This window comes from Lynx rufus, unplaced genomic scaffold (assembly GCF_022079265.1).
Source record: "Lynx rufus isolate CCGP_SWC_20201006 ecotype Redwood Valley unplaced genomic scaffold, mLynRuf1.p SCAF_9, whole genome shotgun sequence".
NCBI classification, from domain to species: Eukaryota; Metazoa; Chordata; class Mammalia; order Carnivora; family Felidae; genus Lynx; species Lynx rufus.
The window spans coordinates 65,648,590-65,662,058 of NW_025814897.1; the positions used below are offsets into that span (position 1 = coordinate 65,648,590).

The 13,469-nt window shown below is 45.8% G+C and overlaps 1 protein-coding gene across 1 annotated transcript in view; it reads right to left on the bottom strand.

Annotated features, from left to right (window-relative positions):
- DENND2B (DENN domain containing 2B) overlaps positions 1–13,469 on the bottom strand; it is a 108,745-nt gene that overhangs the window by 28,211 nt on the left and 67,065 nt on the right. The window contains exons 3-4 of the mRNA XM_047072147.1: positions 4,885–6,129; positions 1,311–1,447 (exon numbers count right to left, since the gene is read on the bottom strand). Of these exons, the coding sequence (XP_046928103.1) occupies positions 1,311–1,447; positions 4,885–6,129 (1,382 nt within the window). The remainder of the gene's footprint in view (positions 1–1,310; positions 1,448–4,884; positions 6,130–13,469) is intronic.

The window sequence follows — 13,469 nt, forward strand, 5'->3', positions numbered from 1 at the left end:
GAATCTGGAGGGTTCTCCATTAGGGCCGTTTTTCTCTCTAATATGTTAACTAAGAACTTTCAAGGGTCTCCAGCCTCAAGGCCTAACACAGAGATGAGACAGAGCCAGAGATGAGAGAGGAGGGGTCAAGTGCACAAGCACACTGCTTCTCTTGAGTGACACTCACACATACTTTACTCCAACAAAACTGAAGCCCCACTAAAGAGAATGAGACCAGGATTCAAATGAAAGCCCAAAATAAACCCAACGCAGCCTAGACTACCGGTTTTTTGTTGACCCTGGAACACAAGTTTGCCAACACCAAGTCCTCCCAGTTGTTGAAGGACAATTCTCCATGGTATTTTACATTTCTGACTTTTTAGCAAGGGGAAGGACCCATCCAGACTGTCTTTTCAAAGATGTATAGCAAACAACCTCAGAAGGTAGAGATAGTGTCTTCCTCCAGGGCAGAGGCAGGTTTGTTTCCTGGCCAGAATAATAAAAACAAGACCTCCTTGTGGGGCAAAGGTTGGGCATGTTTGCTAGCCACCCCCTGGAAAGACTGGGATTCCTTCAGCCTGAAGTTCCTCTTGGCACACAGACCCACTTGTAAGTGCAGTTTCAACCTGGACCTCCTCCACACTGCCTCATGGGACCTGGGAGCAAGGGGACCCATGTGCTGCCTGCTGTGCCATGAGTAATAATGTCCTTTGACTGTGATCCAAGAGTCTTGTGTCTTCGGCCAGCATCTGTGAAGCCAGGGAAGGCTAAACTTGTTAGGATGCAAGCAGAATAAAATCCCAGATGCTTTCTTGACACCATTTACTTTAAGAGAAAGTAGAAGAGATACATATTAAGGACCAGGCACTGTGCTAGGTACTCTGATATACATTTTATCTCATTGAATCCTAACAATAATCCTTTGAGGTATTATTATTATTATTATTATTGTTGTTGTTGTTATTAACGTATCATCATCATCACTTTATAAGAGGAAACAGGCCTCAGAAACGTGATTTGCCTAAGATTACACAGCTAAGGAAGGACACACAGCTAAGGAAGCCTTCTGAAAATAAAAGGAATGATATGGTTTTCCCCTTACTGTGGTCCCAGAAGCCCTTTCAGTTTCAGTTCATTCAAGGTCAGGCTTTAATCTCTTAGCTGCTCAGTCTTTTCCAAGATGCTTCCCCTGATGCCCATTTTCTTGAGAAGTTCCAGAAGCTGGGCCATGTCTGCCCCCAGTGAATGAAGTGAAACCTGGGAGTGTCCCTCCTGTTCCTGTTCTGCAGCCCCCAGAGATAAGCCAGCCCACCACCTCTACCACAGCTTACCCACAATATCTTCATAGGCATTTTCTTCTAAAGTGCTTTTGGATCCAAACTTGGGTTGGCTCTCAGTACCATTCTCAGTGGGAGAAGAGGGGTACAGGGACTGGAGACTGGATGCATCCTCAAACTCAAAGGATTTTCTGTGGATAACAAGAGCATGGGTCATTTCAGCAGAACTAGATTCCAACCGCCTCATTGGGGGAATGGCCATGGGCAACAGCAAAGACCAGAGGTCCTCCTCACAAACCAGCTACCAAGCAATGTATCAAGGTGGATGCAAACTTACCATTCAAATGAGGAGATAAATGGTCTGAGAGACCCCAGCCTCGGTGCCTGCTAATCATACCAGTAACAAATCCCACAGCTAAAAAGGGTGCGATGTGTCAGATGCTATGTCAAACACCTTGCACATGGACCTCATTAATCTTCACAATGCTGCTACTAGCTATTGTGCCATTTTATGAATGAGGAGATGGAGGCTCAGGGAGATGAAGTGACAAGTGGCCGGACTCACCGAGGCTGTCTGACTCCAGGGTCTGAGCTTTTAACCTGGGCCTCCAAGCCCCGGAGCCTATCATCCTTGCAAAGTATCTGCCAGTACTACAGAATGGAGTGCCTGTTCAGCCTCTGGAGCCTCCATTATGCTCGCATCCTAGCAAGCGCTCCTGCTCTGAACAGGTAGTAAGGGCTCAACAGTGGATGGGTGATGCCCAGGGCTGTTTGGGGGTCAGGGAATCAAGTGGTGATAGGTGCATCGTTAGAAGAGGAAGGGCTGAGACCTCCAAACAAATCATACCACTTTTGAGGTGGAACAAGGAGGGCAATTTGCAGCCAGAAGCTACTTCCAAGACCCAGCTTCCCTTGAGCTAGTCAGCTGCTCCTTTCCATACTGCAAATAGCCATCGCCTCTACTACAGAATTTCAAAACCACGGCTTGTTAGCTCCTCAGACAGCTTGAGCCCACAGTACTCTCTACTCCTCTCCTCCGTTATCTAAGACTTGACCCTAGCTGCGTCCTCTCCCTCTCCAAGGCAGGTCCCAGCAGACTCCTGAGGGGGGCGGGGGGAGAGAAAGGAAAGATACTGACTGAAGACCTCCTCCCATTAATTAACACCTCCCTCTTCTTTTGGTTACCATTAGATATTTCAGCCTTTCTCTCTTGTTTAATGAACAACTTCTCAGAGTCTTGGGGTGCAAGTCAAGGACTAAAGGTGTCCTAAAAGCCACATTCTGTTCTCAGCTTGCCTAGCTATTCTGTAGCACTTGACACAGCTGAACACTCTACACCAGCACCCTCGTCCCTTCACCTCCATGACACAGTCAACAGCTTCTTTGGCAATTAGTTTTCAGGTTCATGTGAGGGATATACCTTTTCCACTTGCCTTTTAAATGCCAGAGTCTCTCAGAGTTCTGTCTTCAGGATTCTTTCTCTCACTCTGTGCTCTCTGGGAGCCAAATACTGATGGCCATTGCTATATCTACCATTCCTACTATGATGGCTCCCAAGTCTGTCTCTGACCTAGACTTCTGACCCAGTTAAATATCCAATGATTAAGTGCAGTAGTTCCTGAATGTTGGCTCACAGATACTGGCCGTCTGAGATCAAGCTTTCATTAACATATATACTGTGAGGTCAACATCTTTTGCAGATAGTTCTCAAATATACAGATATACAAATCATGTTCAGCCAAATTACCCTTGAAAATCCCTCAGGAAGATACCACATTGAAGACCAACACACACTGTCTTTAATTAAGACTAATATAGTCAGTTTCTCCACAGATTTATTTTTAACAGATTTCTTTCTTTTTTTTTTTTTTTGGTTGAATACCAAAAGAAATACTTGGTTGATATTTTTTAAATAAAAAATTGTTAAATATAAGAATCATGCCTGACACAACCGAAACAAACTTACCATCTCATGCTCCTCCAGGGAATATGCCACTGTGTGAATAGGCAAATAAAAGAACTTATACTTTTTGAATGGTCTCTCTTTTTTTCCAAGAGCACAGATTTTTTAATTTGCTATGTTAATTATTATGTGAAGTGACTCCACCATATATGGTATATGTGTGTGTATATATTATATATAAATGTAACATGTACAGGAGTATGTGTTAAACCTTCGGGCTGATATACTCTCCCACATCCCCTTTTCCACCTAGCTAACTGCTTTTTTGTTCTTCTAAATTTAGCTCAACAACTCCCTCTACAAGGAGGCTTCCCGCACTCCCCTGTCTAATTTAGCTGCCTCTTCCTCTGGGTCTCTGTAGCATCCTACACTGACATGGATCGTGTCACATAGAGCATCTAGGATTTATCTGTGATCTACCTCCTGTACCACATCAAGAATGGAAGAATAGAAGAACCGTATCTTATTTGACCCTGTGTCCCCTTATCCAGTACAAGGTTTAGTGCATGGCAGGCTCTAGATGGGTATTTATAGAAATGGATAAATCAGAACAAAGCAAACACTCCTGGCAGGCTGTTAAAGTCTTGAGAGCCAGTAAGCATGTTGGGGTAAGCCAAAACATAGGATTACCCTTAGCCCAGGGCTCTTCTGGCCCATGCACCTGAAACTTTCTGATGTCTTCCTCTCATGGCTGAGCAGTTATCTATATGATGGTATCCCTGAATGATATGCTGGGTGTAGCCTGAAGTATTAGACCCAACTGAAGAACCCTGAGAAGTAAAATAAGCCCAAATGCCATCTGACTTTGGGTTAGAAGAGAAAGGCAGTGAGGGAGAAAGAGATAGGCCTTTCTAAGGAGGCGGGCTCCCGCCTACCCCAATTCAGAGAATAAGGTGTCTGTCAACTTTCACAACCCTAGCAGCTCCAGTGCCCAGTCAGTCACTTATAATTGTGGAGACAGCCCAGGTAGTCCAGGGTCAAGAATGCTGAGACTGAGCAGGAAGCTAATGACAGTGTCAGGACAGGCCATTTTTGAACATGGCCAAAAAACCAGTAAAATATTCTTTGACACATTTTCAATCAGTCTCCCCTTTCACAATCCAAGGATCTCCTCTTCCTAAAGGCCCAGGATCCCTAAATGGCCAGGCAGCCCTCAGGAGAGAGAAAATCATCTTAAATGTATTGATGCTACTATGTTAATGGCAACATGCAGTATTAAGATAATGATTCCCTCAAGGAAATAAGTTTCTAATGCTGGCATTTCAGGTAGTCATGAGACTAAGATCCTACGTTCCTCAAAGGACTGCCCATTCTATCTAAAAGTAAGGTGGTCCTACCTTTCCCACAAGGACCAAGGCAGTTCCAACAGGGCTCAAGACATAGCCCAACTCTCCCCCCAAGGCCAAATCCAGCCCACACCTTCAGTAGACAGCATTTGGAAGAAGCGTTTTCATCCTCCCACTCACGTTTATGTATCCTTATCCTGCAAGAGCAGAACAATTTCTTTTTCACCTAATTGATGTCACCACCTGACAATTACTCACTGCTTCAGGATCCATGAAGCACTTCTGACTGTGACCCACAACTACAGTCTGCTTTCACATCTTCCATCGAAAAGAAAGCCACAGTACCCGGCTGTGAAGACACTGGAGGAACATTCGTTACCTGCTCTGGGACTTGCGGTGACCACGCGTGTCCTTCTTGGGTCTCCGGGTGACTGGTGGGGCTGGGGTGGAGGGCAGGGGGGGTGGAGCAGCAGGTGTGGGCGAAGGAGGTAGACCATTGCTTGGCTTACTCTTGGGATTCTTGTCAGCCTCATATTCAAAGGTGCGCTTGGGTTTGGGAACAGGGTTCACAGCGGGATCAAGGGAGCTCTTTGATGGCAGCAGCTGGGAGCTCAGGCTATTTCCCGGGGTCCCTGGCTTAGTGGAGCTACTGCCTTCTCTCTCCAGGGGTGGGCCTGCCTCCCCCCCAACTCCAGCCACTCCTCCTGCCCGGTTGCCAGTGCTCACACTCGTGCTCCCTGTCAGTTCCTCCAAGGTTCCCAAGGTCCCAGTCTTCCTTTTCCCTCGGTCTACACTGTAGCAGCTGCTGGGGAGCTGGGGGAGTCCCCGGCCTGGCTGCTCCTTCAGGGCCTGTTCAATTTTCTGGATCCGACTCAGCACTGCTGAGCTCTCTTTCCTACTGCCATGCCCCCTGAGGAAGGCACTGGGCTCACTCCGGCCTGCCCGTCTCTCTAGACGGTAGAAAGAGTCCCGGACAGGGAGCGCCTCTCCCTCCTCCTCGGTCTCAGGGTAGGAACACTCTGAGAAGGTCCTGCTCATCCTCCGGAGGCCCTTGAAATCGAAGGTTTTTTCTGAGCTGCAGGGGGATGGCGCCACGCTGGGACAGCCTTCACTGACCGCCCACTCGCCCCCAGAGCCCTCCCGCTTCTCCCCACACATGCTCATCCTGGGCGAAGCCTCTCGGCGACCCTCCCATGCTGAGATCTTCTCCCGGATGCCCAGGCTATGGGCACGGTTGCCAGTGCGGTTCAGAAAGGAGCTCCGTGAGCCGGTTCCCGGCCCCAGGGATGGGGTGCTTTGGGCAAGGGGGAGGCAAGCAGCTACTCCCTCTACATCCTGGGATGCCCCTTGGACATTCTCCTTCTGGTCCTCTCTCTTGCACACTGAAGGGCTTCTGTCCAAATAACTGAAGTTGGTGGCCTTGAGAGGACAGATGGGTGGTGAAGTGTCTGGGGAGTGAGCTTGAGGATTTGGGGGTGAAAGATCACGGGGGTGCCAGTCCTTGAGGAGCAGCCGGGAGTTGGAGCGGCTTGGGTACCTGCAGGCTGACGTTTCACTATCACTGAATGGGTAGATGGGACTCCTTGGTGGGGAGAGAACTGGAGGTGGAGAGACTGACTGAGACCTAAAACCAACAAAAACAAAAACAAAAACAAAAGGAAAAGAAGAGAAAATGGCAGTGAGTGGCCCGACAACCAGAGGTATGGTGTTACATTTGTAGAGAGCTAAGTAACTCTTTCCTACAGGACGTTCAAGCTCAAAGTACTCTATTCAAGTAATACACCCCCAAAGCCATCCTCAAGGAAAGGAACAGCTCCTTATCCACAGCAGGCCAAACTCAATGGGTCTCTCTGCCCAGTTCAAGCCCAGAGACCCTGAGTACCATCTGGAGCAGAAGCCAGCTCTGTGTCAGGTGAGAGGATCCCCAGAATCTACATCTGCCAACTAGAGCACAGTAAGGCCAGTGGTGTCTGCAAAATATTTAGCAATCGGCCCTCTGAAAGACAAAGCACAGATCTGTAATGTTTGCCAACTTCCATGGTATAAATATTCCTATTGTGGCTGATTTTAAGCTACCAACATGACCTCACTGAATGTGACATTGGGAAGAAATGCTAGTGATCAGTTCTTAGGAGCTGCTAGAAAGCATCTCCAGCACACTACTTCCTGCACTGCCCCAAATATACACCCAAGCGCTTTGATCTGTCTCTTTAACAAAGCCCTGTCTCCCCTGAGACTTCTGTTACCACCACAACATATGCAGCTCAGCTTGAGTCCTGACCAGAATTCAGATCTCTGAAGGTCTCAAAAGGATCAGAAGGGTCTCTCAAGAAAGAGTCCTCTTGGCCCTGTCAGTGAGGACGCCCATGGGGAAAGGAGTCCAGCTCCTCAGGCAGCTCTACCTTCCAGCGGTGGCATCCCTTCAAACAAGCACTGGCCACTTCTAGCTCTAAATCCACACATAGATCTTATCAGATATGAGGAATAGTTCTAAATAATACATACTGTTAACTCATTTAGTCTTCACAAAAACTCTATATAATAATTATTGTTTATTATTATCTTCATTTTACAAATGAAAAACACTGAAGCCCAGAAAGGCTAAATATCTCATCCAAGGCCCCTCAGCTAGTGAGGAGGGAAGCCAGGACAGGAATTTACGGTATATGATGTGGCCCCCTCTGAAGACGAAGCAGTGGCCTCTGCCATCTTTGTCAACTGCCTAGGCTCCAGGACATAACTCGGCAGGAACCCTCACAGCACTGGGCACAGCCCTGTCTCAAACAGTGCATTTATAAGGATCAGGGACCTCTTCCCCCTCAAGACCTCTAGACCTCTCCCCTACTAGACCACGATTTCTTCCAGGTGGAAGGACACATCCTCAGTATCTGTAAGGTGCTCAGGGAATGAAGGACAAATAAAGAAACAAAAAGGTAAAGGTGAGCTTATTGACAAGAACCATGAGAGGACTATCTTTTTAGTTCACTGTCAACTTCCAGCCTTCTTCTCAAACAATTTTAGTTCAATGACAGCAGGGTTTTTGCCAACGCCACATGCTACAAAGGCCTACCTGACCCTAACACCATGGGCCTTAAAGCCGGGCAGTAGCCTCACAGGCTCCAGAGTCCCATGCCATCCACAGGAAGGCAGCCAGCTGCCCTCAAGCCAGCCTGCTGTCACTGCTTGCTCACACACAGAAAACCGTAGCTTGGGTGAGTCAGGGATTGGCCGACAATTCCCTGTTGGGTCATAGCCTCTGGCTGCCCCCGATCAACAGGAAACCTCAACATGCTTAAGTTGTTTTTAAAAGGGCAAGTCAAACAAGAGCCATCCCACGTGTACATGGGCACAGATGAGAGAAATTCAGTGCCCAGCCAAGCCAATGACCAAAGAGACTCTGCTCAGTAAGGACGTGTGAAAAGAATAAGCCTCAGCGCTCCCTAGAGTAGGCAGCAGCAGGGCAATGTGCCAAGCTTGAGCCTGGGGAGATCCCAACCTACTCACAATCGAGGGAGGCCTGAAGTCCCTCATTTATTTCACAGAACCATGGATACAGAAGGCCATCAGTCCAGCCCTGTAAGCCAGTAAAGTCTGGACTACACAAAGGATTCTGTTTCAGCTATTCTCAATTGGAGGTGGGAGAAGATGCCTTGAATAGAAAACAACTTTAATTTGTGTTTTTTCATTCAACAAATACTTAGTGAGCATCTACTATGGACCAGGCTCTGCTCTAGGTGCTAGATATAAGAATAAATAAAAGGGGCGCCTGGGTGGCTCAGTCGGTTAAGCGGCCGACTTCGGCTCAGGTCATGATCTCGCGGTCCGTGAGTTCGAGCACCGCGTCAGGCTCTGTGCTGACAGCTCAGAGCCTGGAGCCTGCTTCAGATTCTGTGTCTCCCTCTCTCTGACCCTCCTCTGTTCATGCTCTGTCTCTCCCTGTCTCAAAAATAAATAAAACGTTAAAAAAAAAGAATAAACAAAAGAGACAAAAATTCATGTCCTTATGAAGTTTAAAATCTAGTGGGAGATGACAGGCATCTAATGAGACTCAGAATCTCTTAGGAAGCCTTTTGATTATGCCTCATTGCTCCAGACATTTTGATATGCTCCCTTAGAGATGCGTCTCCTCAAACTCCCAAGATGAGAAGTCATCAGGCCATGAAGCCACTGTACTTATGAGGAGTAGATGTGTGTGGCACAGTTCCCACAGGTGGGAAAGAAATAGGGTAAGGATCTCTGGTCTGATTCCAGCATGATTTCACAACAAATGGCTCCCTAACTTCCCGTAGTAGTTCCAGCATGGAGAAATCTCCACAAAGCAAGAAATTCTCTCAATGCCTAAATGCCTACCCTGCTGTAACTAAAGTTTAGTTTCCCTCCTTGCATGAATCATCAAATAGAGAAGAGACTGACCCTTGCCTTTAAAGGTCCTGGTCTCTGTATCATTGCTGAGCTGTGGCCAGAGAGCTACAGGTATTCCTTGCACAGCCTCCCACACAGGCCAGGCCCCAAGTGCTGTATCAGCTTGGGATGAAAAAAGGGGCCTGGAGCCCAGGCATCTCCAGGTTCATCACTCACTCCAGGGTTCTAGGAATAAATTTGTAAACAATATAGATAAGCCCTTGCCTTCATGCCATTCTCACTTAACTCTCCCTGTTTCTAATTCTACCTTTTTAGGAATGTGACCTTGGGCAAAGCCGCTCACTCTGAGCTTCCAGTTTCAATCCCTCAAAACCGATCCAACTACGTCATTGGGTTGTCATAATGGGCAAATGAGAGTATGGACGTGTGCTGATATCGTACACTGTAACTCACTATGACTGTAATTATCGTTGGTATTAAGTTTTTCACTTAATGGTTATGCTAGGCCAGTTGTTCTCAACAGAGAGGAAGAACATTAGAAAGCCTTAGGGTTCACATTTCAGCATAGCCACTACCAAGTTACATGACTTTCAGCAAATAACTTCAACTCTTTAAACCTTAGTATCTTGATCTGTAAAATGGAAGTTAAAAAAGCACACATCTCTGGGGATTATTGTAAGGAATAGAGACAATATATGTCAAGTGTTGAGCTCAGTGGCTAACACATAGCAATCAATCTTAGCCTGATAATAACTAATATTAATGAGGGGCTCAGCACTCAGAACAATTGGTTGGCAAACTTTTTCAAAGAGCTTACCTTTGTTCTTAGATTCTAAACATCTGGGGTGAAAGGGGAGGGAAGTAAATTAAAAATGGCTGTAAATCTTTTGCAGCTCATGCTATCAAAAGGTGGATTCTATTTTTCTGCCCCTTAAATCTAGGTTGATCTTGTGATATGCTTTGACCAAAAGAATAGAGTAGAAATTAAGTGAAGTTCCAAACCTGAGGTCTCAAGAGGCCTTGCAGAAGCCCCCTTTATATACCTAGAATGCTACCCTGAGAATGTCATGTAAGGAAGCCAGTCTAGTCTTTTAGAGGACAAGAGGAGCGCAACTGAGGCCCCTGCAGCCGACAGCCCGCCTCAGTGTGAGCCTGACACGTGAGTCTAACACGTGAGTGAGGTCATCTTGGATCCAAGTGAACTTGGCTACATGAGTGACTCCAGAGGAAACCAGTGGAGGGACTGCCCAGTAAATGCACAGAAACGTGAGAATAAACTGTTCTAAACCACTACGTTTTCGGGTGGTTTGCTACAATGCAACAGTAAAATGATGCAGGTGGGAAAGGCCAGCCTTGTGTATAATTGGCCTGCCCTATCCCAGTGCAAAACCACTGCCCTGGACCTTCCATCCCTGTGCCTCTCCTCCACTTCCCCATAGAGCAGTTGTTGGTCTCGATGGTCTTGGTCTTGGATCTCCATGGTCTTGATGTTTGGATCTCATTCTCTTTACTAGGGGCTCTGGCACTCTTCTGAGAATCTCCTCTGAGCACTCCCTACAAATGGAGCTAGTTCTGTAATCCCAAGAATAGAAACAGCTTCCATCAGTCTTTGCCCCCCCAAAGTGGCTAGTATCACAAAGACAAGAAATAACAAGCACTGGCGAGCATATGGAAAAAAGGGAACCCTTGTATACTTTTGGTTGGAATGTATATTGGTACAACTACTGTGGAGAACAGTATCAAGGTTCCTCAAGAGATCAAAAATAGGGGCGCCTGGGTGGCTCAGTTGGTTAAGCGTCCGACTTCGGCTCAGGTCATGATCTCACGGTCCGTAAGTTCAAGCCCCGCGTTGGGCTCCGTGCTGACAGCTCAGAGCCTGGAGCCTGCTTCAGATTCTGTGTCTCCCTCTCTCTCTGACCCTCCCCCGTTCCTGCTCTGTCTCTGTCTCAAAAATAAATAAAACATTAAAAAATAAATAAATAAAAATAAATAAATAAAAATAGAAGGGCGCATGGGTAGTTCAGTTGGTTGAGTGCCTGATTCTTGATTTTGGCTTGGGTAATAACCCCAGGGTCATGGGATTAAGCCCTGCATCAGGCTCTGCATTCAGTGTGGAGTCTGCTTGGGCTTCTCTTTCTCTCTCTCTGCCCCCCTTCCCCGCTAGTGCACTCTCTTTCTCTCTCTCTCTCTAAAATAAAATAAAATAAAATAAATAGAAATGCCATCTGATGTAGTAATACCACTACTGGGTATTTACCCAAAGAAAATGAAAGCAATAATTCAAAAAGAAGTATGCACTTCTATGTTGATTGCAGCATTACTCACAATAGCCAAGATACAAAAGCAACCTAAGTGTTTATCAACAGATGACTGGATAATGAAGATGTACACACACATATACCAATACACAGTGGAGTATTACTAAACCATAAAAAAGAATGAGATCTTGCCATTTATGACAGCAGGGATGAACTATAAGGTATTATACTAAATGAAATAAGATAGAAAAAGACAAAAACCACATGACTACACTTATATATGGAATCTAAACAAACAAATCCTTAAACACAGAAAACAAACTAATCATTGCCAAAAGGGAGGGAGGTGGGGGGATGGGCAAAATAGATGAAAGGGATTAAGAGGTACAACCTTCCAGCTATAAAATAAATAAGTCACAGAGATGAAGAGTACAGCATAGGGAATGTAATCAACAATACTGTAATAATGTCGTAGGGTGACTAGACTCACTGTGGTGAGAAAAGCTGTTGGTGCAGGATGAAAGCAGGCAAATTCAGGAGCAACGTCCTTAAGCAAGCAGTAAAGGGGATGGGGATCCAATGTCCATCTAGAAGGGTTGCCCTTAGACTGGAGAATCCCTTTTGTTCTCACTCTCGTCTACCTGGGCTGAGTATCTTCTCACGTAGTCTCATCCCTGTGCTGCTTTATGCTTCCACCATTGGCTTTTACTGCTTTCATGTTTTCCAACTCATTCCACAGAGGGGAGAAAAGATCCAGATTTGTTCTTTGTTTCCCGCTCCTTCAACCATATGTACCCAGCTCCTTCCCCAAACACACAGATCTACATAATGACTAAGTCCTACCAATTTTACATCCTTCACATCTCTCAGATATGTCCCCTTCCTCATCATCCCCACTGCTGCTACTTCCTTCTTTCAGATCTGATCTTTCACCGGGACTATTGAAACAATCTCTTAATCTCTCTCTCTGCCTTCAACCTTAACCCAGTTCTCATCAATCCTCTTATCTTCTGACATCTTTCTAGTAAGGGAAACTCCTCATGCTTGACACTCCCCACTATCCACAGAATGAAGTGCAAATTCATTGACATGGATGTCAAGGCCCCTCATGATCTGGTCCTTATTTATTTTTCCTCTGTCATCTCACAGTCTTTTCTTACATGCAATCCTGTATCCTACCCACATCAAACTCCTTTCCCCTATTTATTTTTTCCTTTGTCATCTCACAGTCTTTTCTTACATGCAATCCTGTATCCTACCCACGTCAAACTCCTTGCTTTTCATGCTTCTAGGCTTCCCACGTTGTTTCCTTTGCCTGGAATGCTGGCTTGGTCACTTACATATCTCTGTAGCTGCACTCTGGAATCTCTCTTGATCCTACCCCCTTCATCCAGGTGGAGACAGCTATGTTTTGATGCCTCCACTGAGCCTGGAAAAATGTCTGTTATGGTACTTGTAACATGTTATTGGACTATATTATTTCCTCACTTGCCTCCCTTACTAGACAATGAATGGACCTAGTTGAAGGTGGTAACAGAGTCTTATTAATCTTCGTATCCCCCATTCTTTGTAATGCATCTAGAATTTAGTAGGAATTAATGTTTATGTTGAACGACTAAATGAATGAATAAAAAATAAATGGTTAAAACTTAGGTCTCCTTTTGCCTGCCCAGGACAGGCACAGACTTCCCTGCCTCCCCCTCTTGTTGATATATGACCTGAAGAACAATACAAAAAGTTACACAAAGCACTCAGTGCAGCCCAGAGGGCAGGTGTCAGTTCTCAAAGACCTCTCCCATAAGGCAAAAATCATATAACAGACTAAGAGTCTAAAAACCTGGGTTTCCTCTGGTCCTAGTCCCATCACTTCCTGGATGTACTCATGGAAAAGTCACCTAAATCCTCTGTGCCTCAGATTCTTTATCCATAAAACAGGAAAAACACTTGCTCTAAGTATCCTTACTACTAGCTGTGTGGCTAAAATGATGTACTTTTCAAAAGTGCTTGAACACCATAAATGGCTCCAGGAATATAAAAGAAATATAAAAGTAAATACAACACAGCTAAAAGACATCTAAGACTCTGCTCTGATCATCTCTTGCTCTTTATTCTAAAATCCCAGGTTTGCCCCTGGGAAGGCAGACACTGTGAAACGCAACACTCACACCACTGCCTTGTCAGCAGGCAGCCAGATCTGCTCTCCGCACAGGCACGCATGCCAACACCGCAGCATGGGACTGGCCAAAACCAACATTTACAGAGATAAAAGGAGAAAGAGAGAAGAAAGGGGAGAGAATGCAAAGGAGCAGAGGAGCATAAATACTCACATACAGACAAATATATA